Source organism: Leptinotarsa decemlineata, unplaced genomic scaffold, assembly GCF_025532065.1.
Source record: "Leptinotarsa decemlineata unplaced genomic scaffold, Ldec_3_MD MMD2_P_RNA_scaffold_2, whole genome shotgun sequence".
Taxonomy (NCBI): Eukaryota; Metazoa; Arthropoda; class Insecta; order Coleoptera; family Chrysomelidae; genus Leptinotarsa; species Leptinotarsa decemlineata.
Genome location: NW_027412529.1, coordinates 4,444,095 through 4,468,359, shown reverse-complemented (window position 1 = coordinate 4,468,359; position 24,265 = coordinate 4,444,095). Strand labels below are relative to the sequence as shown.

Here is a 24,265-nt window from a genome sequence, read left to right as displayed (position 1 = left end):
CATCAGTTCTCCATTTCTCCATCGAAGGTTCTTTTTATTAATGACATTTTCAACTCCCTTAAAAATATCTGCCCCAGTTGTCGTGCCGTGAATTCTATCAATATCAAGAAGTTCTTCATACTCCGCGAATAAAAATTTACACCTGAGCAATATCTGACACATCCGTTGACTCATCCAATACTAGAGAAAACCACTCATGATGTCCATTTTTGTCAGACAGTTGGGATGATATATTTTCTGCGATGTCTTGCACCCTCCGAGCCACGATGTTTGCTGACAAACTGACACTCTTAAATAAATTTACCTTTTCGGGGCATATTTCTTCGGCTACTGCAATCAAGCATTCTTTTATCGTTTCTTCATCGGTGAATGGTTTGCCACGTTTTCCGATTTCAAGAGCCACACGAAAGCTGGCGCGAGTTGCAGACTCTTGTTCAGTATTCGCTATGGTAAACAAAGATTGCTGCGATTTGAGTCCGCGTTTCAAAGCTTCAAATTTTTCCTTCCGCAAACTTCCTGTATACTTAGAGTAACTTTGAAGATGTTTCGATTCATAATGTCGTTTAATGTTAGTCTTTGAGAACAGCTATGGTTTCATTACAAATTAAACATAGCGCCTTATTCCTGGACTCAATCATAAAATACTGAAAGTTCCATTTTTCTTGGAACGTTCTGCATTCACTGTCGATTTTTCGCTTCTTTTCCATACTAACAAATCACACATAAAAACAATAAGTCCAAATAAAAATACTTTTATTGACGGGTGTTACTTTATTTTACAGTAGACAGTTTCGCTTCCTTCGCCTTTCCTACGCAGACTAACTCGCTGTTGCGCCGCTAGCCTTTTTATATGCAATTATTACTGCCATCTCGAGGTGATCGGAATACACTAGCTAGAACCAGAACTTTCTCGAACCAACGCGGTAATTCCAAATATTAAATTACGCCTAATGCCACCTAGTGGGTAGCTGAAAAAGATAGTACATAGTACCACTACTCGCCACTAGATGTCGTTAAGTGTCACAATACACAATAATAATTGAAATGCAAAAAAAGCGTAAGTTTGCTTAGTTCACGCACTTTGCGACTATTCTAGTCTACAAATATAGTCAAGGGCAGAAATTGGCCCTTGGAACAAACTGAAAAAATCATTATGGCCCGAAGGTTTCAAAGTTTGGAGACCCCTGGTCTAGTGTATAAAAGGAATTTTCAATTAAGAAAAGTTTGATAATTTTTTTGAAACAGAACATGTTGGCCTTTTTTAGATCATCTGGAAAGATATTATATAAGCTAAAATTTAAAGAATTATTTGCCGATTTGGTAAGTCTATATCTGGGTATTCTGATATTGTGTGCCCCTCTAGTATTATGTTGATGAATATCAGACTGTGTAACTAAGTTTGGTAGATTCTTATGGATCTCCACAAGAGTACTTAAAATGAATAGGCAAGGAAGAGTCATGATCTTCAACTTTTTGAACAGTGGTCGAGCAGTCTCTCTATACTTGGCATTAGCCAAGTATAGAGAGACTGAGAGAGAGAGATAAATATAAGTCTCTCTATACTTGGCATTAGCCAAGTATAGAGAGACTTATATTTATCAATGATTTGAGAACACAAATAAATTCTATGAAACCTTTTTTGCTGATGATTTGAAAATTCTGAATTCTATCCAAAATGTGAATGATTGCATAAAACTTCAGGAAGATATAGATAATCTGCAGGCTTGCTGTGAAATTAATAACCCACATCTGAATATAGGTAAATGTAAAGTCATGTCATATACTAGAAAACATAGACATATTGAACATCCATACAATATTCAAGGTAGTTTGCTAACCGGTTGTGTGGAGACTAAGGATTTAGGTGTATTTTTTGACTCTAAAATGGCATTTGCCAATCACATAAACAAAAAAGTTTCCGAAGCCAATTAAATGTTAGGATTTATCACACAAAATTGTCGAAACTTCACAAAAAATAAAACGCCTTGAAGATATTATATTTCTCATATCAGATCCAAGCTTGAATACTGCTCAATTATTTGGAGCCCCTACTATTTCTGTCATGAGTACTCAATTGAAAAAGTTCAAAGAAAATTTTTGAAGTTCTTGTACTTCAAAAACACTGGAATTTATCCAGCTAGGGGTTCTGACCACTATAGTCTTCTCAATCACTTTCAATTAATTTCTTTAGAAAAAAGGAGAACATGTGCTTCAATAACCTTTTTGCATAAACTACTGCACAGCCAAGTAGACTGCCATTTGCTCCTGTCAGAACTGAACTTTAGGGTGCCAAGAGCTCAGTCACGGCTGAATCTCACATTTTACTGCTCTGCAGTACGAACTACAGCGAATTTATCAAAATTGCTATAGTCTAATAAAACCAAGCATGTAATATTGTTTTGATTAATTGCTTTAAGAATGTCGTTAGTAATTGATGACTAAAACAATTATCAGTTACATAACTTTAACACAGTAATAGTAGCAACTTGTTGATGAATTCAAGTGAAATCTGTGTTTGCTGAAATGTTATTCATACAATCTAATTAATGATAAAAGCATCTTCATGTAAGAATGAAAAAGGTTTCATACAGTGCATAGCAGATAACACTACGAAATAAGAAGGTATTGAATATTCATTAATTTCGAGTCAGCTTCAGACTTACCTAGAGCTGCATTGATACCCCCTTGTGCAGCCACCGTGTGAGATCTAGTCGGGAAGAGTTTTGTTATCACAGCCGTTTTAAAACCTTCTTGCACCAATCCGAAAGCTGCCCGTAAGCCCGCTCCTCCAGCACCAACAACCACGGCATCATAAGTGTGGTCTACGATTGGATAGACTTTTGAGGTAGTATCGCTGACACTAGCATTTTTACGATCAACTTGAATGTGGAGTGCTCGAGAGATGGTCTGGGGGCCCAAGTTTATCTGAAATAAAGGTTTAAAAATTGCATTTCAGATATTTTTTTGAAAGTTGTTGAATAACGAAAAATTCTGGAATATTAAACAAGTGATTTTTTTGTGGAGGAACTTACAGTTATTGACAATCTTTTTCACCTACCACAATCTAAAAATTTAAAAATTGTGATGGAAAACTCATGAGAATCGCTAGAGGGTGCATATTTGATAATTATGCTTATCGAATAAAGAGCTGAGAATTTTACAGACTCTTGTTTTAATGTTTAGGAACCTTCATATTCACAATTGAAAATTTCATGACAGATATGATGTCAAAGGAGATTTGAAACATGTCAAGGTTGATTGAATTGAAACAAAAAATTCGTCAGAAAAGATTAGTTTCAGATACAAAACGGAAAAAACTCATCTGAAACAAATACTTTCAAACATATGAACATTTGATTACAATGAAAGCATTTCTTCCTATCAAGTTTGTAATCTGAAAATTCATTACGGGATTGAAACAATAAATGAGTAAATCATTCATAGGTACACCATACAACATAATATATGAAAGAGTATTGGCTTTTGAAACAATTGATCATGATTCTGATATTAGTTTGTTGCAATTCTGTAACTTTCTTCAAGACGGGTAGCAAGTAAGATTCATTTTCGAAGAATTGTTTATGGTATATTTTTTTCTAGATATATTTTTATTGCAATACGATCATCAGCAAACGTGAAATTTCAAAAGGTCCATTCTCATTTTCATCAAGAAAAGGTAGGTATTGATTAAAATTTCAAATGGAAATACTTATCAGGGTGTACTTAAAGTTTACCCCTAGAAAGTTTCCCATTACAATTCATTTTCAGATTGTGGAAAATGAAAATACCCAAAAAGGTTAATAAAAAATAAATATTCTGTTACAACCAAACAATGTTCTTAGTAACGCAAAATAGCATTTATGCTACATTGTTTCAAAAAGTTATGTAATAAACAAAAAATTAATTATAAAATAAGTTGGTTACCTTGACGGCATTACTCAGTTGTTTGGTTATTAATGACTTTAGTTTCAGAAGACTACCCATATTTTTGTCAGTATATTAAATTTTCAAATTGACACCCCCAAACTATTTACAATCTGTAATAAAACGACTAATTGAGAAAGGTAGTTGAAAGTTAAAACGTCAAGTTCAAGGCACGCTTCTACTTCTCATTTCTGACTTCACGATGCAGGTATCAAGGTAATTACGTGAAATTCCTTAAAATCAAAAAAGATATTGACATTATACAGAGCGACACCTATCCGTATCACGCAGAACCATCAACAATCGCTCATAAAGTTTTTTTTTAAATTAACTCTTCGATATTTTCAAATTGAAAGTCTCACTATTTCTGCCTGTCACTTTCATGAAAGTAAACTTTTCTGCAATCGAAATAGATTTGAAATAATTCCATAATTTATTGCAAGTGCAGTAGGATTTTCTGTAGTTCAAAGTCATCAGAAAAGGTTTCACCATAGCCATATTTTGGTGTAAAATTATCTTAATTTGTTTGTTTGTTTGGAACATTCGTTGATGACGTCACATCCGTCATTTATTGAAATGAATTCAAAATATCTCCAATGAAGAGCAGTATTTTGGCATGACATTATTTCAGTTGCGTATCACAACAACAATGGTAATAATGAATAATACTTTCCACATTTTCTGTCCGTTTTATTTAAGAATGAATAATTATCATAGAGCTCATATCGTCATTCGGGTATAATTTCAACATACTTTCTAAAGCAAACATTTCTACGATTCAATGTTTGATGACGTCGTGGCATACGAAAACGTGATTGAAATGATTTCGCAATCATCCTATCGAGAAAATATGGCTGAGGTTTCAAAAAAAATTTGTGGTGGAAGCACAAGGTGCTTATATATTTAAACGAGAATGAGGCATGCAAAAGCTAGGCGAGGCAAAACGTATGGTAAATTTGTAAACTATTCGGCATTTGCAGAGACAGTTTCCCAACGACTGTTTGTGAATTATTATTGATCTAAACTTATATTTCGATATATTTAATTATCCTTTTTCATTTACAAATGAGTCTCTATATCCATTTTAATTAGACACTCATTGTTAATTTCCTGTCTGATTTTTCAGATAATTATTATTTTAATTCATCATATTCTTCATTATTTCCATCTCTCAGGCACTTAATAACTATTTAAATGTTAAATGTCGTTTTGACCTATCTTCCTCCAGCGCCCTCTGACGGACTCGCCGATGGTGACCTTCATTCTTCATTACTGCATTTGCGAATATCTTCATCGACCTGCAGTAAGCAGTAAGAGTTTAGTAATGGCATTTTGTGAGAATTTTACGAGTATTTGGTGGTTTTTGTTGGGATTTTGAGAATAATTCATTTCTGTAATTGAAAATTGAAAGAATGTTATTGGTCAAATTGTCAAATGTTTCCGAGCTTATTAGCCGTGGTCATCAGGTTTTATACATGAGGTTTCGTCTGCTAATGCGGCAAACATTATCAGAAGCGATGCGGTATTTTGCGCCATTTTCATTGGCTGCACTGATAACGTCGACAATGTCGTAATTCGTAATCTCGTAAATGTCATATCCTATGTCATGATCTATGATTAGACAGACGCAATCATGTCTCGTCACTCGTCAAGATTAAAAAAATGTCTAGGTACAAGTCTAGGATGATAAGATTAATCATCGTACTGACACGCAGCTGATCAATATACTCAATGTCAATGAATAACAAATTCTCACCCAACGTACGTGGCATTCATATATATATAAAAGAGCGAAATCGAGACATAACCCGCGATTCGAAGATCAAAGGTCTTGGCGGTAAGAGAATGCGAGTTTTGTTTGCATAACCGATAAGAAAGTATAATTGTTTAGTTTTCGTTCTCAACACGCAAAACGTTGAAATTGTGTTTTGCATCAAAATTATTTGACAGTATTAGCAGAACCATGAACGGCCACATAGGTAAATACTTTTTTTTAAATCAAATTTTGGTGGTGGGGATTCATTCGGGATGAACATGGAACAACTGTTTTCCGGTTACAGAGTAAACACTTCTTCTGTTGTCTTCGACGACCGTATGTCTACACTCTGAATGATTAAGTTCAGAGTGTAGACATAGGATGATTTGACACTTTTACTATCATACAACATTGAAATATGATTCTGTAGGATTATTTTGCTTAAGAAACTAGAAAAGTGGCTATAGTACAAATAACTATCAATCGTCAATATTTGAGGTACCTAAGTGTATTATTATATACCGCTAGTGAGGTTAGTAGAGTAATTTGAAATATATTCCGTGGTTGATTGAGCCAAATAACGATTCCTTGTGGAGTGTTCACATGAATGTTCAATATTTTATGCTGATATTATTTTATCTAAGTAATACAACTTCAGATTTTAAGTGGCATAAAAACAAAATATCATATTATGGAGCGCCGCGAAATTGTTCCTAACCTTACCCCTTTGGTTTAATACAGTGAAAAAAAAGTGTCCTGTATGCCCTACATGAAGAATGAAATACCTAGGTGTATCACAACTAAGTGTATCGTCTGCTGTTTCAAATTTCAACAAATAATTTGGATACTACGAATTGATAAGTAGGATCCTCGATTGTTAGACTGATGATACGGGGGTAATACTAAAAATAAGGCCTTCTTTGTACGTCGAAGACATCGAAATCTATAATGATTAAATGCAGATTAAATATGTCCTCCACAATTATTACGGAAATTGCATCATCAAAAACTAAACACTAGCAATAAATGACGATAATGTTTAACCAGATGAAACCAGAGCACAGAGTCTAGTATTATGAGTCAACAGATGACGTCTTCGTAGAGGGAGTTATACCCAATCCCTTTATCATCATTTTTAAGTACACTTATCTTTTCATATACAATTTATGTATTATCAGGCCAGTCAAAATAGACATTTCAATTTATAGTAATTTTTTGTAGAGCTCAAAATTGTTTAAAATACAGTGCTATAAATGAAATATCAAAAGTCATCACTATTTGTGATAAAAAATTTATTGAAGGTTAAGATCATGCATTTGCCTACAATGCTTTACTTTTTTTCTCACAAATTACCATTCCTGATAGGTCGCCATTTCAAAAGTTGGAGTCGTATTTTACTTTAATGTTCGCACAACCTGTGAGGTAGTGTATTTGTTGCGTTTTTAAGTTAATCTACTGTATAGATAACGATACTATATTGATTAAAAATGAATAATCAGGGGATTATTTTATTAGGTATACATTAGTTAATTCATTCATTTTTACAAGTTTTAAATTTACATAAAAATCCTGATAACTTTTAAACTAAACAAATTCTGTTCACTTCTTGGAGCCTTTCTTGAAGGCCTTCAAAAAAGATTCCCATTGGAAAAATTAAAATTTTTTTTTGATATTCCACTTTCTTATTACTAATCAAAGACGTTAAAAAGTGAAAAATTCAATTGAAGCAATGAATTTTTTTTTAATATTCAAATTTATTCGTATTCTTATTATTTAAAGTTACATAAAAATTATTATTCATAACTTTAGCTCTATTTGTTTAAAAAATTGTTTTAAACAAATGTATTGTTTATAAGATATTTGAAATTTTTTGGGGGGGATTTTTATCAGTGATGAATATTATGATTTTTAAAAACAAGTTTTTTTTTAAATTTTTATTGCTTAAAAACGCATTTGTTGATTAACACTTTTTTTTGCTACTAAATATGAATGTTAAGGAACGACTTTTTAAAATTTCTCTTTGATATTCTGAAAAAAAAAAACTTTTTTTCAATTTATATTTTCTTTATTCATTTAATAAACAATTTGTTTTAAACAAATTGAATTTACGATATATATTTTTTAAATACTACCAAAAAAAAAACAAAAACTATCATGTGTCACTTTTTGTGTAAAAAATGTTGTCTTCATTTTTTACAAATTTTTCAATATTTAATATTCTCTGATGCAATTTCTGGGTAAATTGCAACAGAGAATACCTTGTATTTCATCGAATATTTCAGAAATCAATCAACGACATTGGCATATTTTATAGAAGAGAAGTTACAGATGAAGGGAACTTTTTTGCGAAAAATACTTTGTATTCTTTAGTAACTTATTATCTGGGCGAACTGAAAATTTTGCCTTTATCAAGTTCCCCATTACAATTTTTTCAGATTGTGGAGGATGAAAAAAAAAATATTCGTTTTGAATAAGAATATACTTGAATTGGAGGAAATATATTGACAGTTTTGATATTTTTCTAATTTCAGATAAGTCTGCAGATTTTGAGGAAGTGAAAGTACCTGTACCTTGGGGAGTTATTGCAGGTGAGTCATATAAGAAATTTATATTTTTTGAAGATTCGAAATAGATGAACACTTCTATCTAGCAGACCACTATTATAATCTTCATGCAGTCATTGTTCAATGTGGTTCTAGTACAACTGTATTTATTAAATTCTTCGAAAGAGACAACATAGAAATTGACGAATAAATAAATGTTTTTTGAAAAAAATAAAGACTCGCCTTATTTCTTCAACAGAGTAGTATACTTCACGTTACGTTTTTTATACTATTAAGCTTAACTAAAATTGGTGATTTTAATTTCATCTGGACCTATATCTATTGACGCAGTTTGTCTACCAACTTTGGTAAATAAAAAATATTGGAAAACTGTGGAATAGACTCCTAATTATAATTTTTTATCTATTTTGCTCTATTAAAATTGTTTATTTTCATTTAATTGAGCATCATATCTATTAAATGAAATGAATAAAAACACTTTTGTCTAAATACCTCTGAAAAATTTTATTTTACGACCGGTGGTATTTAGACCAGTGGTATAAGTGAACATGAATTACCATAAAGTAAACAAGTCATCAATCACACATATCATATCTATTGATACCTTTTAATGATGTTTAGGTCTTTTCTACAACTTTAGTTAATGAATAGACTCCTAATTATCCACCTGTACATGGAATAAATAATTGGAATATTCGACCTGCAACTTTCCCCAGAAATAAATACAGGAACAATTATATAAAGGATAAAGGTATCATTGTAAGAAAACTGTAAATGGCGGCATCCTAAATTCATCTCTTTTTTGCGCATGCTCTACTTTTCATAAAAGTCTTAGTTAAGTCAATGAAAAAAGAAAAGATTGATCTATGAAAAAGTATCAAGTCTTGGTTTGGGATTTGTTTTTTTTTTCTATTTTTCATCAATAATAATTTGGTAAGTGATAAATGTGTATTCTTTGAGAATGTTATACGAAGATAAAAAATCCTGTAGACCTTATTATCAGTGTATCAATAAGAGTTAGTTGCTTTGAATTCAGAAAATAACCCTACTATTATCAAATTATAGTGTAACGTTGATAGAACTCAATTACCTTGGTCTCTAAAATTTTCAGAGTCAAAGCTAGAATTACCTATAGTTCTTGTTTTTACATTTCATCCAACATTGTTCCATTTCCGCCGCAGTTTAAAAAAAAAAAGTAGTCCCAGCACGCTGTTAATTTTCCGCCCAAAAACCGTTCAAAGTTTAATTTTGTTGCATGTAAAGTAACAGAAATTCCACTGGCAATTTTTTTACTTCTCTCGAAAAATAGGCAATGCTTTGTTTTTATGTAGCAACTTCAGCACGATTTTTACTTTTTCAAGATCCACAAAAAACTATTTTAATAATAATGGTTTTTTATCGAAAATAGGGAAGTAAAAGTAACTCGAAAATAGAGACAGAAAGTACCTATAAACATTTTATGAAGAAAAATACGTTACGTGACAGATTGCAGGTAAACAATAAAAACTGACGCTTTGACAAAAAGTGAAAAACCAAAATACTATAAATTAGTATTTTGGAAACAGAAACCAAAAATTTTTCGACTTACATTCGGAAACAATTAAATAAACTTACCAGTGTTGAAAGCGCAGCTTTGTAGCTTCAACCTTTATCAATTTTTGGCAGCTTCTCAAACAAAAAACCAATTCGACTGCACGTTTGGAAAAAACACATTTTTGACGTCTCCACAAAAAATCACTCAGCAGTCTAAAAGAAAACATCACCGCACCAGACGAAACTTTTCTCTCAACTATACTGGTTCCCGAAAATTACCACCCGCTATACACAAACAACCACGTCATTCACAGCCGGCTCGATGTATAATCTATCAAGATTTTTACTGCCGGTCACAGTTTCCTTCCCTTCTAATTTTGATTGATGTAAATATCGGTACTATTGTCCCTTTTCAGCTCGTGTCCGAGTACTGTTGTCTCTTTTTCCAGTCGAGGCATTACGTTGAGGTTCTCACGTAGTTTTGTTTATATATGCCCGTTATGTAAACATTTTCGGGTTGGTTTTTGGTACCCCAGTAAGGAACTTGTTTCTTCGTAGATCTCTCTTCGAGTTAGAAATATTAACAGAAATAAAAGTAGTTTCTTTGGAATTTAGGCGCGTTCATGATTATCCTAATATGCGCATTTTTGTTGCGAATCGCAAAATTACCATTGCCTTGAGAGCGTTCATCTCAACCTGAGAGTCGTTTTGTTTAGGATACAGGTCACGTATCGAAAGAATACGGTTCGCGAGCTTGACAAGAGAAATATGATTCAGCATGTCCGGTTTATAGACTCAGGTGCATAAAAACGGCCACCTTGAAATGTTGACAAATTTTGATCTTGAATACCTAACTCCTTCATTTTCAGCCCGAGTTACCCCAAATTAATTAATACTAAACTGCCCTCCCCTCTTAACCTTTGAAAGAGGGAATTCACATTTAAAGTCATAGGTTCGACAAGTTCCGGGAATTGATGCTATCATTGATTATTTTATGAATTAGTGTAAGATCTGCTTCTAATCTTTTATGAGCCAGAGTATTCAAGTTAAGAATGTCCAATATAATTTTATAGTCATATTCACCAATATGATATCCCAATTAATATGCAGAGTACCTTAAAAACTTATTTTGAACACTTTCAAGCATATCAATATCCACATGATATGACGGGAACCAAATTGTGGAATTGTATTCGATTATTGATCTCACAATTGAACAATATATGATTTTTATTGAAGTGAGAGATAATTCATTTGCAGATCTAAGAATGAAACCTAACATTTTTAGCGCTTCAGAAGTAATATACAGGGTGTCCCTGGACTTCCTCTTTTCCTCTCGGGAATGTATAGATGGGGTCAAAATATCACCAGTACTTCATATAACTTTTTTTCCTAAAATCCTTCGTTACCAAGTAACGGGCCCTCGAAGTTACAAAATGAAAAATGTTTTTCTTTGATAACTTTTCAAAATCATCCAAATTTTGGTAATTGACTAAACAAATGAATTCCTTCGATGAGCTTTCATGCAGGAGTCAGTTGTTTTGCTACAAAGTCAGGAACGGACTACCCCCGATGGTCCACACCCCAAAACTTTGAAATGACAGATATTTTTCAATATTTTTCAACAAATTAAGGTTACTTGGACAATTTTATGAATAAAAGTACTCGTGTGGAAAGTCGATCGGAGCAACGAGTCTTGATAAAAATGTAGTTTCATCAAACCCGCTCGTCCACCATTATTTGAAATGAATAATTATCAAAGCAGAAATAATAATGATAACGTTAATTCAACAACATTTATCCTGAGATGTCTACCATTATTCGAAAATATCAGTTTTTAAGGAAAATGGAAATGATAGGTAAAATGTTCATAACGAATTTTTATAATGCAAACACGTTTAACTAACGAAACTCAAGAGCCTCAAGAGCAAACAGAAATGAAAAATCCGCTACAGAAACTGCTCGATATGACCACCTTCTCTCTCTATACATTTTCTTAGTCTGCGAAGACACCCTCTCTGTACTTGAAATAGCATTCCAGGGTCGTTTCGTATGGCTTCACAATGTAATGTTATTCTATTCAACAATGCATCTCTTGTGTGAATAGTTGTAGCGTAAACAAGGCTTTTTAGATGCCCCCACAGAAAGAAATCCAATGGATTTAAATCCGGAGACCGCGATGGCCATGAATATGGCCCACCTCTACCAATCCATCTATTGTGGAAAATATGGTTCAGATGGTCACGCACAATCAAACTAAAATGAGGAGGAGCGCCATCATGCATAAACCACATATCTCTTCGGGTTTGCAATGGAACATGTTCCAAAAGTCCATTCAAATCGTTCTGAATGAACTCCAAATAACGTTCTCCATTCAATCGGTCCTGTAGAACGAATGGTCCTATAAGATGGTTTCCTATGATACCAGCCCTAACATTCACGTTGAATTTCCGTTGGTGTTTGGTTTGCAATATCCCATGGGGATTTTCTTCGCCCATATATGGAGATTATGAGAGTTGATAACTCCATCTCTACTGAAACCTGCTTCATCAGTGAATAAAACTCGATTAATAAAAGTCATATCCTCTCGTTGCCTATCCATGAACCAATTGGCATATTCCAGTCGTGCTGGAAAATCTTGAGGTGTCATGGCATGTACCTTCTGGATGTGAAATGGGTGGAGCAGTTGTTCCCTAATTATTCTATGAATAGTGGACTTGGATGTATGGAACTGTTCTGATAGATTTCTGATGCTCATTGAAGGATCATCAGCGACGGCTTCCAAAATATTTTCCTCCAATACAACGGTACGTACAGTCCTAGGAGCGCCCTCACCACCTCGTTTTGGCAAAACTGTACCTACAATAATATCGAAATAAAACAACGTGCTCAAATTAATTATCAATTATTACATACCTGTCTCCCTCAAGCTGCGATCGACACGCTCGAATGTTTCTCTTGACGGTACCGTTCGATTGGGAAAATGCTCGGAATACAGACGACGAGCTTCTGCAGCATTACAAAATGCTCGTCCATAAAATACATGCATATCTGCATATTCATTGAATGTAAACTGTTCGGCCATATCAAAAAAATTCAAAATATCCTATATAATATTGACAATACAATGATAGTCATATGACAACGCACCACTCAACAAAACAAAATCGCATTCCAGTTTCTCATTTTTTATCAAAACTTTCTAAAAGGTTTTTTGTCAACATCTGTGAAAGAAATGGAACATAATTATTCCCTGGATATTTTTCACCTGATCATGTGCAGCCGTTTTTGTAGTGCGTTTTTTCAGCTAAATTTAGATTCGTGTTAAAGAATTTCTCCCATAAAATTATAATTATCAGTGAAACTCCTCAACAGTTTAGCTGTGAAGAAGAATTTGAAACATTCGAATGTTGAGTTTCATGAGATTCAGATAACTGATCAACACGAAACGTGATTATTCCACACGTATTATGTACATACAAAATATGGAATGAATTCGATATTTCATAGTAGAGTAGCTTGTTAGTTTAAAAACACCACGAATCTACAGAACTTGATATTTCTTCTGTTGTTGAATTAACGTTATCATTATTATTTCTGCTTTGATAATTATTCATTTCAAATAATGGTGGACGAGCGGGTTTGATGTCTTCGAGTAGAACTACATTTTTATCAAGACTCGTTGCTCCGATCGACTTTCCACACGAGTACTTTTATTCATAAAATTGTCCAAGTAACCTTATTTTGTTGAAAAATATTGAAAAATATCTGTCATTTCAAAGTTTTGGGTGTGGACCATCGGGGTAGTCCGTTCCTGACTTTGTAGCAAAACAACTGACTCCTGCATGAAAGCTCATCGACGGAATTCATTTGTTTAGTCAATTACCAAAATTTGGATGATTTTGAATATTCACTTGAAAAGTTATCAAAGAAAAACATTTTTCATTTTGTAACTTCGAGGGCCCGTAACTTGGTTACGAAGACTTTTAGGAAAAAAAGTTATATGAAGTACTGGTGATATTTTGACCCCATCTATACATTCCCGAGAGGAAAAGAGGAAGTCCAGGGACACCCTGTATAGTAATATATGGGATTTAAATGACATTTTTGGGTCGAGAGTGATTCCTAAATATCTGATTGTGTTTGTTGTTTTCAGTTCTGATTGATTGATTTCATATGGCCAGTTACTGGGAGTTTTGTTTCGGAAAAAAGTAAATTTTTGACATTTGTCTATATTTAATTGCAGTAGATTTATATCACACCAGCGAACAAAGCCAGACAAATCGTACTGTAATAGTTTTGTATTAGTTGAATCATGAATAACTTTAAACATCTTCAGGTCATCAGCAAACAAAAGAAATTCACTATGAAGAATAACATCTTTCAAGTCATTTACAAATAGGTTGAAAAGCAATGGCCCTAAATGAGAACCCTGTGGTACACCCGATGAAACTGTGATTGAGGAAGATACTGAGTTACCATATTTTACAAATTGTTCTCTGCAGGCTAGATACTTTTCAATCCATTTCAGAATGTTTTTTTTTAATATCCAAAGCGTTTAGTTTATGCAACAACAAATTGTGGTTTACTCGGTCAAATGCCTTTGAAAAATCTGTGTAAATAGAATCCACCTGGTGTCTATTTTCGAAGGCGTTTATTATACAGTGTTGATAAATTAGCAGTTTTGTGCTGGTAGATCTACCACTACTGAATCCATGTTATTGATTAATAATTATATGTCTACAATCCCATGTTAGTTTTTTTGTAATTAGGCTGTCTAACAATTTGGGTAATTCTGATTGATTGCAGACTGCTCGATAATTTTTTATATCATTATGTGATCCACTTTTATAAATAGGTTTCAAAAAACTGTTTTTCCAATAATCTGGAAAGATCGACGATTTCCAGGAAATATTGAATATCATGTGAATTGGTTTGACCAGGGTAAAAATACATTTTTTGATTAGGAATAGCGGAATTCCATCAGGACCTGTAGACAAATATTTTACAAATTGTTCTCTGCAGGCTAGTTAATTTTCAATCCATTTCAGAATGTTTTCTTGAATACCTATAGCGTTCAGTTTATGCAACAACAAATTGTGGTTTACTCGGTCAAATGCCTTTGAAAAATATGAAAAGGAATCATTTTTAGGACTTTTTGATACAACAGTCAATGTTGTGACATAACTCGCCGTAGAGAGGGTGCTATTATTTTTTTTTCAAATAAAAATGGTTGCTTGTGACCCTTTGCTCGAAATGTATTTCAATTCTCTATTTTTTTAAGGACAAAACTCAAGCACTACAGGAAACTCCTTAAGTGAGAAAGATGGCATATTTCAAAACTTCCTTTGACATCTGTCGAAGAAGTAAAGAAATAAGCTATCAAAAAAGGAATAACTGCGAATTTATTCGAATTTTTATCCATTTCTGAAGACGGAGGCAGATTTTGGCCTCCGAAACGTAAAAGATAAGTATCATTTCTTAATAATCTTTTTGATAGGCAAAATTGTTAAATGCGATAAGTTACTGATAAATAGAAGATTTTTCTTTGTGAAAAATACTTTGATTTTTACGCAGTAACTTATCGGGGTAAACTAAAAAGTTTGCCCTTCTACACTTGTATAAAGTTCTCCATTATAATTTTATATTTTTTCAGATTGTGGAAGGTAACAATTACCCAAAAAAGGTCGATAAAAAAAACTGATTTTTTTTCCTCCACAAAAATGACTTTCGTTGAATATGGCAGCATGTTATGAACATGTCAAAAGAACGTGTTTGTCACATATTAAATCAGCATTCAGGCATGAGAAAGGTGTTCGAGCATTGGATTACTGTAGGTCGACCACTTTGGGGCTCATCTTCGAGACTAAAGTCTCCGAAACGTCGCTTAACTACAAATGCAATACGCATATGTATACACGGCTCAAAAACCAAAGAAGGCTTAGGATGTGGAAATTACTCCAGATCAGTAAGCCTAAGGGTTAAGTGGGGAATGGGAAAAAATACCAGCGTAGTTCAAACAGAACTGGCTGGTCTCTCAATCGCCACAAACGAAATAATCAGGAAAGGAATTTCTGGCAAAAACAACAATCTGCCCTGATAGTAGGCAAGCCCTACTAGCCTTGAACAGACAACGTGTTACTTCAGGGCTAGCACTAGAGTGCCACCAAGATTTAGCCAAAGCCTCGGTAGATAATAACATTATCTTAAGGTGGGTTAAAGGGAACCACTGGAGTAAAGATTATCGCATTGCCAACTCTTCAGCCAAGGAAGCGGCTGATCTAAGAATTTTAGGACCCAGTGGCACCTACGGCCTGATGACATCGACAATTGCGGAACTAGCCAAACGCCACACTCATGCTCCATCCCTAAAGAGATGGGATGGAATCAAAAGATGTAATCTTGCCAGGATCACGCTGGGCGACCCTGGGAAGCTGGCGCCGAAGAGTGGCGGGGTGAGAGTCATAGTGAGAGTCATAGTTACGACCGCACCGGGGGGCCTGGGGGGCCGGTTAGGCCCCCCAGACGTACCCTGGCGTTGGATGCGATCGGGCGTGGAGGGGTGGATTTTCGGGAAATCCTTGCGGGTACCGCCCCTCACCCCACACCAACAGGATTTCGCAGGGCTTCCTCCCGCTCACCGAACCCGGAATTGCTTCCTTACATCTACTTAGTGTGGCTAACCAAGAGACAGGACCATCGGCAGCGTTCGACCGAACGTTCGTACAAGTTAACTAAGCTCTTCTTTCGCCAGAGAGTGCTCGCGTCGCACACCTGCCCCCGCCAGCCATGCCAAATCAATTGGGAATATGGTCCCGGAAGTGGCCGGCCGGGGTCCTAAGCTCGGATACTAGTAGCTCCGTCCATCCGGGTTCCGACACCTCAAGCGTCTGCCTTGGTGCCCTCCAAGGCTAGTTTCGGATACTAGATCCCGGAAGGACCGCAAGCCCCGACACCTCGAACGCTTGGATCCGTACAGAAGCAGGCGAGGATCACGGAACAGCATAAGCCGTCCAGTGCCTCATAATGGGGCTGCAATGCACCCATGAATGGATTACCGCAGCCCTGTATCCCTTTACCCGCTAGCGGAGCCGCTGCCCCTAAGAGGCCAACGCCAGTTGGAGATGAGGCTCACTAGTCTCCAGCCGCGAGCGGGCACTCACCTCCCCCCTAGAACTCATGTTAGGAAAGTTCCCTTTCCAACGTTTGATGAGTAACCGTCGAGGACTCTCACGAGCATCCTCTACCACACATCATATGTCGAAGATGTCGCGCCCATTCCCCGTATAGGTGCGGGATAGGGCGGTTCATCAACGACTTTTGGGTGTACGCCGTGTGGTCTGCACCGCATACCCTTACGTTACCCCGAGGGGCACTCATGTTAGGAAAGCTACCTTTCCAGCGTTGGATGAGTAACCGCCGAGGGCTCTTGCGAGACACCTCTACCACACATCTAGCTTGAAATCGGCCAACGCCTGTTGCCCGCAGATGCGGGATAGGGTAGTTGACCGATAACTTTACTGGGTGAGTGCCGTGTGGTCTGCACCGGAGGACTGTCAAACACCCATAAGAGAGAGACAGTGACCCCCCGCCACTCACCCCGCCACTGGCGATTACCACGAAAAACCTACGCTTAACAGTAGAATTTCTGACTGACCACTGTCAACTAAGAAAATACCTCCATATTATGGTAGGAATCATTTTGTCGGTTTCATATGTCTAGAGGAAAATCTGACTGGTGATTTATATTTGAAATTATCTGGTACCTACTCCATTCACCCATGGATTCAAGAAGTCGTGGCCATCAATCAAGATGAATTCAAAAATCCAGTTATTTTCGAACAAGATGGTGCGCCTCCACATTTTTTCGACCAGTATGGTATCAGTTGGCAGGGACGCGCCAAGTAACTTCGGCGCCGTCGTGCGAAATATTGATAAGCGCCTTTATCAAAATTACCAGGGTAGAAATATTATAATCAATCACTCCTTCCCATTTCAGCGTGGAAAACTATGAAATTTTTTCTACATCTACCTAGATTTTTTTTTGAAGAAAACAATAAGTACACAGCACACTTATAAAAAATAATATATTAAACACTATATTGGCTATATTGCACAATAAAACAGAACAGAATAAAAACTATGTTAAAGTTATGAAACATTACTTAAAATTATTAAAAAACTGAAGATCAAATAAAACATATTTAGATTGCGATTCTTTTTTAAACAAATACACTTATTATGATGAAAACGGAAATTTCTTATAGAAATTGAACTTTTCTTGCTTTACCTTTGGCAAATTCATTAATTAGATTTTCAATATTCAGCTCCTTTAACAACTCAGATTCTATAGAAACAAAAGCAAGATTTTCTAGCCGCTCCTGACGCATTCTAGATCTTAAGTAATTCTTAATTAGTTTAAGTTTAGAAAATGATCTCTCGGCTGAAGCTACAGAAATCGGTATAGTTAATAATATACGTAACGCAATAGTAATGTTTGGGAATGAGTGGGCCAAGTATTTTTTGCACTGTAATTAAGTGTTTCTACTACAGATGTTACCTTTCCGTCGCAAATTTGTAGAAATTGCAATTCGGTTAAAAGTTCCGTTCCGTCTATGTCTCTCTCGTTTCGATTTTTGTCAGTTAACGCTTCTTCAAGTTTTTTACAAAAATTAAATTGATCTTCATCAGAATACTTGCCGAAATCCTCAGTATTCCACAAAAATTTGAAAACATCGGCATGGGAGTATAACAGCTCAAATCTCTCATTTACAGATGAAAGAGTAATATCTAGCATTCCAAAAAAACAGTTGACTTTGAATTTTAATTCTTGGTTTTCAATTGGCTGATCTTCACTTTCATAGGAAAATTGTTTTTTTATTCTTCGTGGCTGTAAGGTTTCTGCACTTTTGAATTTCGCATCTACGTCCAAGGCAGTTGCCAATTCTTTGGCATCTACCAGCATCTCACTGAAGCCTTTCTTCGCCACTTCGCTTTTCCGATAACGTTTTACAAGTTTAAACAAGAAAACTCTTGCCGGGAATGCGCGGCGCCTACACTTCTAGAGAAGACAAGTAAGTAGGAGTTTAAATAGCATTAATTTCAAATTTCACCACCGGTCAGCATTGGTGAGTAATAAAATTTCACCATCGGTATTGGTAGAAACATTTTTTATGTTGATTTTTTGTAAAGTTTCAAAAAATCCTTAGTTTTGGATTGAATATTTATTCAATTTTGCCAACTCAAAGGGCGCCTTTAACGCCTTGGCGCCGTCGTGCGCCGCACGACCTTGCCCATATGGACGGCGCTTCCCTGTCAGTTGGATCAGACATACCCAGGCATGTGGGTTGGTAGGCGCGGTCCGTTGGAATGATCTGCTCATTCATTGGATTTGACTCCTCTCGATTTTTCTGTTGGGGCTATATCAAATCGAAAGTTTATGTTACGCAAAGAGTAGAACTTTTACTCCCGTTTTTCGCTAAGTATCAGAAAGTGGTCTTTTTTTTGCGCACTCTATCGAGTCTAATATTGTCTGAATTTCAATATTGATATCGAGTGGTCCAATGAAAAGTATGCACCTTGCTTTTCTCCTTTTTTTGTAACTTAACGCAAAAATGCTCGGACAGGTCAATTTTGCTTTCGAGGGGGACACATTTTAGATGTATTTTTCTACCTGTGCCTTCAACCCCTAGCGAGGGTGAGTAACAACCCTGAAATTTTAACTGGAAAGTGGGGTCGAGTGATATATCATTTGAAAGGGCACAAAATTCTCTTTCCAATGATACCTAATTTGTTGTATTTACTTGAATAGTTATAAAAAAAGCAAGAACATTTACTCGATATTTTTGGTGTTAATGAAAATGCGGAAAAAACGGCATTTTTATCACTACTACATTCCTAAATTTCTCTCGTGCGTTTTTTGGTTCAAATAACAACAACAGATAAGTGTACAAAAAGAATTTAGGCAAACGTTCATTGATTCAGTTCGTTTGCTTTTGAAATTATTTCAACTTTACTGTAAAAATGGTTTATTCCGTTCCTGAACGAGTTGAAATTGTTGAACTTTATTATCAACATAATAGTTGTGCTAGACTTACTGCTCGCCTCTTTAATAACAGTCATCCCGGGAAAAATGTGAATGATTCGTACGTTGCCAAGTTAGTCAAAAAGTTTGTCGATACCGGATCTGTCTGTGATGTGAAACACCAGCTACGGAAACCGATCAGAAATGAAGCAGTGGAAGTCGCTGTTTTGGGACATGTTGAATTGGATCATACTCAAAGTACCCGTCAGCTTGCTGCAGCCTCAGGTGTCTCCCGTTCGTCCATAATACGGATATTAAAAGCCTATAAATTTCATCCGTACAAAATTGAATTAGTACAGGAACTCAATGAAGATGATTCTGATAGAAGGCTGCAATTTTGTGAACAACTGAGCCAGCTACTAATTGATGATCCGCACCTATCATTCAACACGTGCTTTTCCGATGAGAGTACATTTTTTTTAATGGAGCTGTGAATAGGCATAATTGCCGTTACTGGGATGACAGTAACCCACACTTATTCCGAGAGGTCCATACCCAGTACCCTCAAAAAAAAACAATGTCTGGTGTGGCATATTAGGTAGTCATATCGTAGGGCCACTTTTTATTCCTGGGAATTTAACTGGTGAGATGTACCTGAACATGCTTGAAGATACAACTGATCCTCTCGTAACAGAAATAATTGAAAATGACCAAAATCATGATGATGATCGGCTTCATTTCCAGCAAAATGGAGTACCTCCTCACTATGTTGCTCCGGTAAGAGAGTTTTTAGATGACCGGTTTCCTGGACAGTGGACTGGAAGGAGAGGCCCCATCGAATGGCCTGCCAGGTCACCTGATTTATCGTCTTTAGACTTTTTCCTTTGGGGACACTTGGAAAATAAATGTTTTGCTACGCAGCCCGAGTCCATAGAAGATCTTCGCAACGAATTACAGCAGAGTGCAGAAGTATAACACATGATATGCTACAGAATGTTAGGAATAGATTTGAACAAAATCTGCATTATTGTATGGAAGCAAATGGGTCACATTTTCAGCACTTGCTGAAGTAGGATTGGGTTGCAGTTGTTTTTCTTCATGATACCTACATGTTTGAGTGAAATACAACAAATTAGGTATCATTGGAAAGATAATTATGTGCCCTTTCAAATGATATATCACTCGACCCCACTTTCCATTTGAAATTTGAAGGTTGTTACTCACCTTCGCTAGAGGGTTGAAGGCACAGGTAGAAAAATACATCTAAAATGTGTCCCCCTCAAAAGCAAAATTGACCTGTCTGAGCATTTTTGCGTTAAGTTACAAAAAAAAGAAAAAAGAAACGTGCATATTTTTCGTTGGACCACTCTGTATATGCCTTTTGTGGGACATCTACTTTAATTTAGTATAGAATAGGTTTTTTCGAACATTTTTTTGTTAGTGCTGAAAAACTGAAAAAGGTGACAAAATCCCAAGGTTTTTTGCGAAGGCACAAAGTTAAAATTCGGATTGACCGTATAGAAGTAAACATGTTCTATACGGTGACACAAGTAAATTCACTTCCTGTCGGCGTCTTTGATGTATTGGGTCGAGATTTTATTTTTTGCTGACGTGTGGCGGGGAAGGAGGGTGTAGGCTAAGAGCTATCGTGCACCTCTGCACGAGGTTCGATCAAAAAATATGTGACCATGATCTGACTTCATCATTGCTACGAGGAGCTCACAATAAATATCTCATACGATTGTGAACTGTTTAGGAATTGATAAAAAATAAGAGAAGGTGGTGAAATAAACGTATATTTTCTATAGTAAGATTATACAATTTAGGTCAAAAACTTATGCTCATTTATTCTAAAGGTTTTTCAGAATGATGAGTTTTTGATTTTTTTTATATTTCAAAATATGATAAACTCTTATCTTTGTGAAAAGAGAAAATAAATGATTCAAAGAGCGTCGTGAGAAATGTTGATTTTTTAAAACATTGTTTTGAACTGGTTCCCTATACAATCATTGGTACATAAATTGTCAAAATGATTAAGAAACTCTGTCTCTAGATGAATGATACTTTGTAAAAATGAATATGGAGGCATATATAAATTTCCATACTGTATATGGCTTCTGTATTACTATATACCTTGAAATAACTATATACATTTGTTTCATTCAGTGTGGTACTAGCCGCCGTTTCAAAATTTGTACATACTTTACATGAATGTTTTTTTTTAACATTTTCTCAAAAGATATCCACCCGAGCTGTTGCCTTCGGGAGTGGCTAGAGTTCCATAATCATTTGTCTCTACTCACGAAGGTTTATAGGAATTTTTTGGAACTTCCACAAGAATATTCATTCTATTTATGTCAGCATCTGTATTATTAGATAGAATCTCACTAGTATCTTCTAGACCAGGGGTCTCCAAACTGTGAAGCCTTCGGGCCATAATGATTTTTTCAGTTTGTTCCAAGGGCCAATTTCTGCCCTTAACTATATTTCTAGACTAGGATAGTCGCAAAGTGCGTGACCTAAGCAAACTTATGCTTTTTTTGCATTTCAATTATTATTGTGTATTGTGACACTTAACGACATCTAGTGGCGAGTAGTGGCGTAATTGAATATTTGGAATTACCGCGTTGGTTCGATAAAGTTCTGGTTCTAGCTAGTGTATTCCGATCACCTCGAGATGGCAGTAATAATTGCATATATAAAGGCTAGCGGCGCAACTACGAGTTAGTCTGCGTAGGAAAGGCGAAGGAAGCGAAACTGTCTATTGTGAAATAAAGTAACACCCGTCAATAAAAGTATTTTGATTTGACTTATTGTTTTTATGTGTGATTTGTTAGTATGGAAAAGAAGCGAAAAATCGACAGTGAATGCAGAATGGTCCAAGAAAAATGGAACTTTCAGTATTTTATGATTGAGTCCAGTAATAAGGCGCTATGTTTAATTTGTAATGAAACCATTGCTGTTCTCAAAGACTATAATATTAAACGACACTATGAATCGAAACATCTTCAAAGTTACTCCAAGAATACAGGAAGTTTGCGGAAGGAAAAATTTGAAGCTTTGAAACGCGGACTCAAATCGCAGCAATCTTTTTTACCAGAGCGAATAACTGAACAAGAGTCTGCAACTCGCGCCAGCTTTCGTGTGGCTCTTGAAATCGGAAAACGTGGCAAACCATTCACCGATGGAGAAATGATAAAAGAATGCTTGATTGCAGTAGCCGAAGAAATATGCCCCAAAAAGGTAAATTTATTTAAAAGTGTCAGTTTGTCAGCAAACACCGTGGCTCGGAGGGTGCAAGACATCGCAGAAAATATATCATCTCAACTGTCTGACAAAAATGGACATCATGAGTGGTTTTCTCTAGCATTGGATGAGTCAACGGATGTGTCAGATACTGCTTAGGTGTTGATTTTTATTCGCGGAGTAGATGAAAGCTATGAAGTGTATGAAGAATTTCTTGATATTGATAGAATTCACGGCACGACAACTGGGGCAGATATTTTTAAGGGAGTTGAAAATGCCATTAATAAAAAGAACCTTCGATGGAGAAATTTGAAATCTATAACTACTGATGGAGGCAAAATATGTATGGTAAAAATAAAGAAGTGGTTGCACTTTTGTCAAAGGTTGTAGAAAATGATGGTGGTTCAAAACCATTAGTCTTACATTGTATCATTCATCAACAGTCCTTGTGCGGAAAATGTTTGGATATGTCTGAAGTTCTAAAACCAGTCATATCAGTTGTTAACTCCATCAGATCCACTGGGCTGAATCACCGACAATTCCGCGAGTTTATTCAACAGATTGGAGAAAATGATTTACCATATCATACTGCCGTACGCTGGCTTAGTTGCGGAAAAGTCCTTAAGCGCTTTTTTGAACTTGGAGCAGATATCGAAATTTTTTTAAATGAGAAGCAGCGCCCTTTTGGCGATTTAGAAAATAGTGAATGGATGTGGAAATTAGCCTTCTATGTCGATTTGACAAATCATATGAACGAACTGAATTTGAGATTGCAAGGAGAAAATCAGCTTCTCCCTGATTTATACACCAATGTCATATCCTTCAGGCAGAAAATAATACTATTTCAATCGCAATTACGTAAAAAATGTTTCACACATTTGGAAACATGTGAAATATTTAGCCACACTACAGAGAGTGAATTTCCCGCCAATTTTGCAATCGAAACTTTGAGTGCTTTGAAGATAAATTTTGATACTCGTTTTTCAGATTTTGATGTCATTGCGAATGAAATTAAACTTTTTCAAAATCCTTTTGATTCTGACATTGAAACTCTGGCTCCGGAAGTCCAAATGGAACTAATTGATTTACGGAAATATTGATTTGCTCGTTGGTTGTTTTCTGTTTTTGGTACTACTTACTTGTGTGAGAAAACGTTTTCCAAGATGTACACAAAGAATGTTTACAGATCTCAATTAACCGATGAGCATCTTAAATCTC

General features: G+C 35.6%; 2 protein-coding genes across 3 annotated transcripts in view; one reads left to right on the top strand and one right to left on the bottom strand.

Moving 5' to 3' along the window:
* LOC111517422 (succinate dehydrogenase, subunit A (flavoprotein)) overlaps nt 1-4,134 on the bottom strand; it is a 31,643-nt gene extending 27,509 nt beyond the window's left edge. The window contains 2 exon segments of the mRNA XM_023173581.2: nt 2,664-2,925; nt 3,925-4,134. Coding sequence (XP_023029349.2) covers nt 2,664-2,925; nt 3,925-3,984 — 322 coding nt within the window. The 5' untranslated portion in view covers nt 3,985-4,134.
* Nucleotides 4,135-5,550: 1,416 nt separating this feature from the next.
* kraken (serine hydrolase like 2 kraken) overlaps nt 5,551-24,265 on the top strand; it is a 35,098-nt gene continuing 16,383 nt past the window's right edge. Inside the window, exons 1-2 of one of the 2 annotated variants that reach the window (XM_074181879.1) lie at nt 5,551-5,761; nt 8,212-8,268. In XM_074181879.1, coding sequence (XP_074037980.1) covers nt 5,656-5,761; nt 8,212-8,268 — 163 coding nt within the window. In that variant the 5' untranslated portion in view covers nt 5,551-5,655. Of the gene's footprint in view, nt 5,904-8,211; nt 8,269-24,265 lie in introns of both variants that reach the window. The other variant, XM_023173580.2, reaches the window with a different exon arrangement.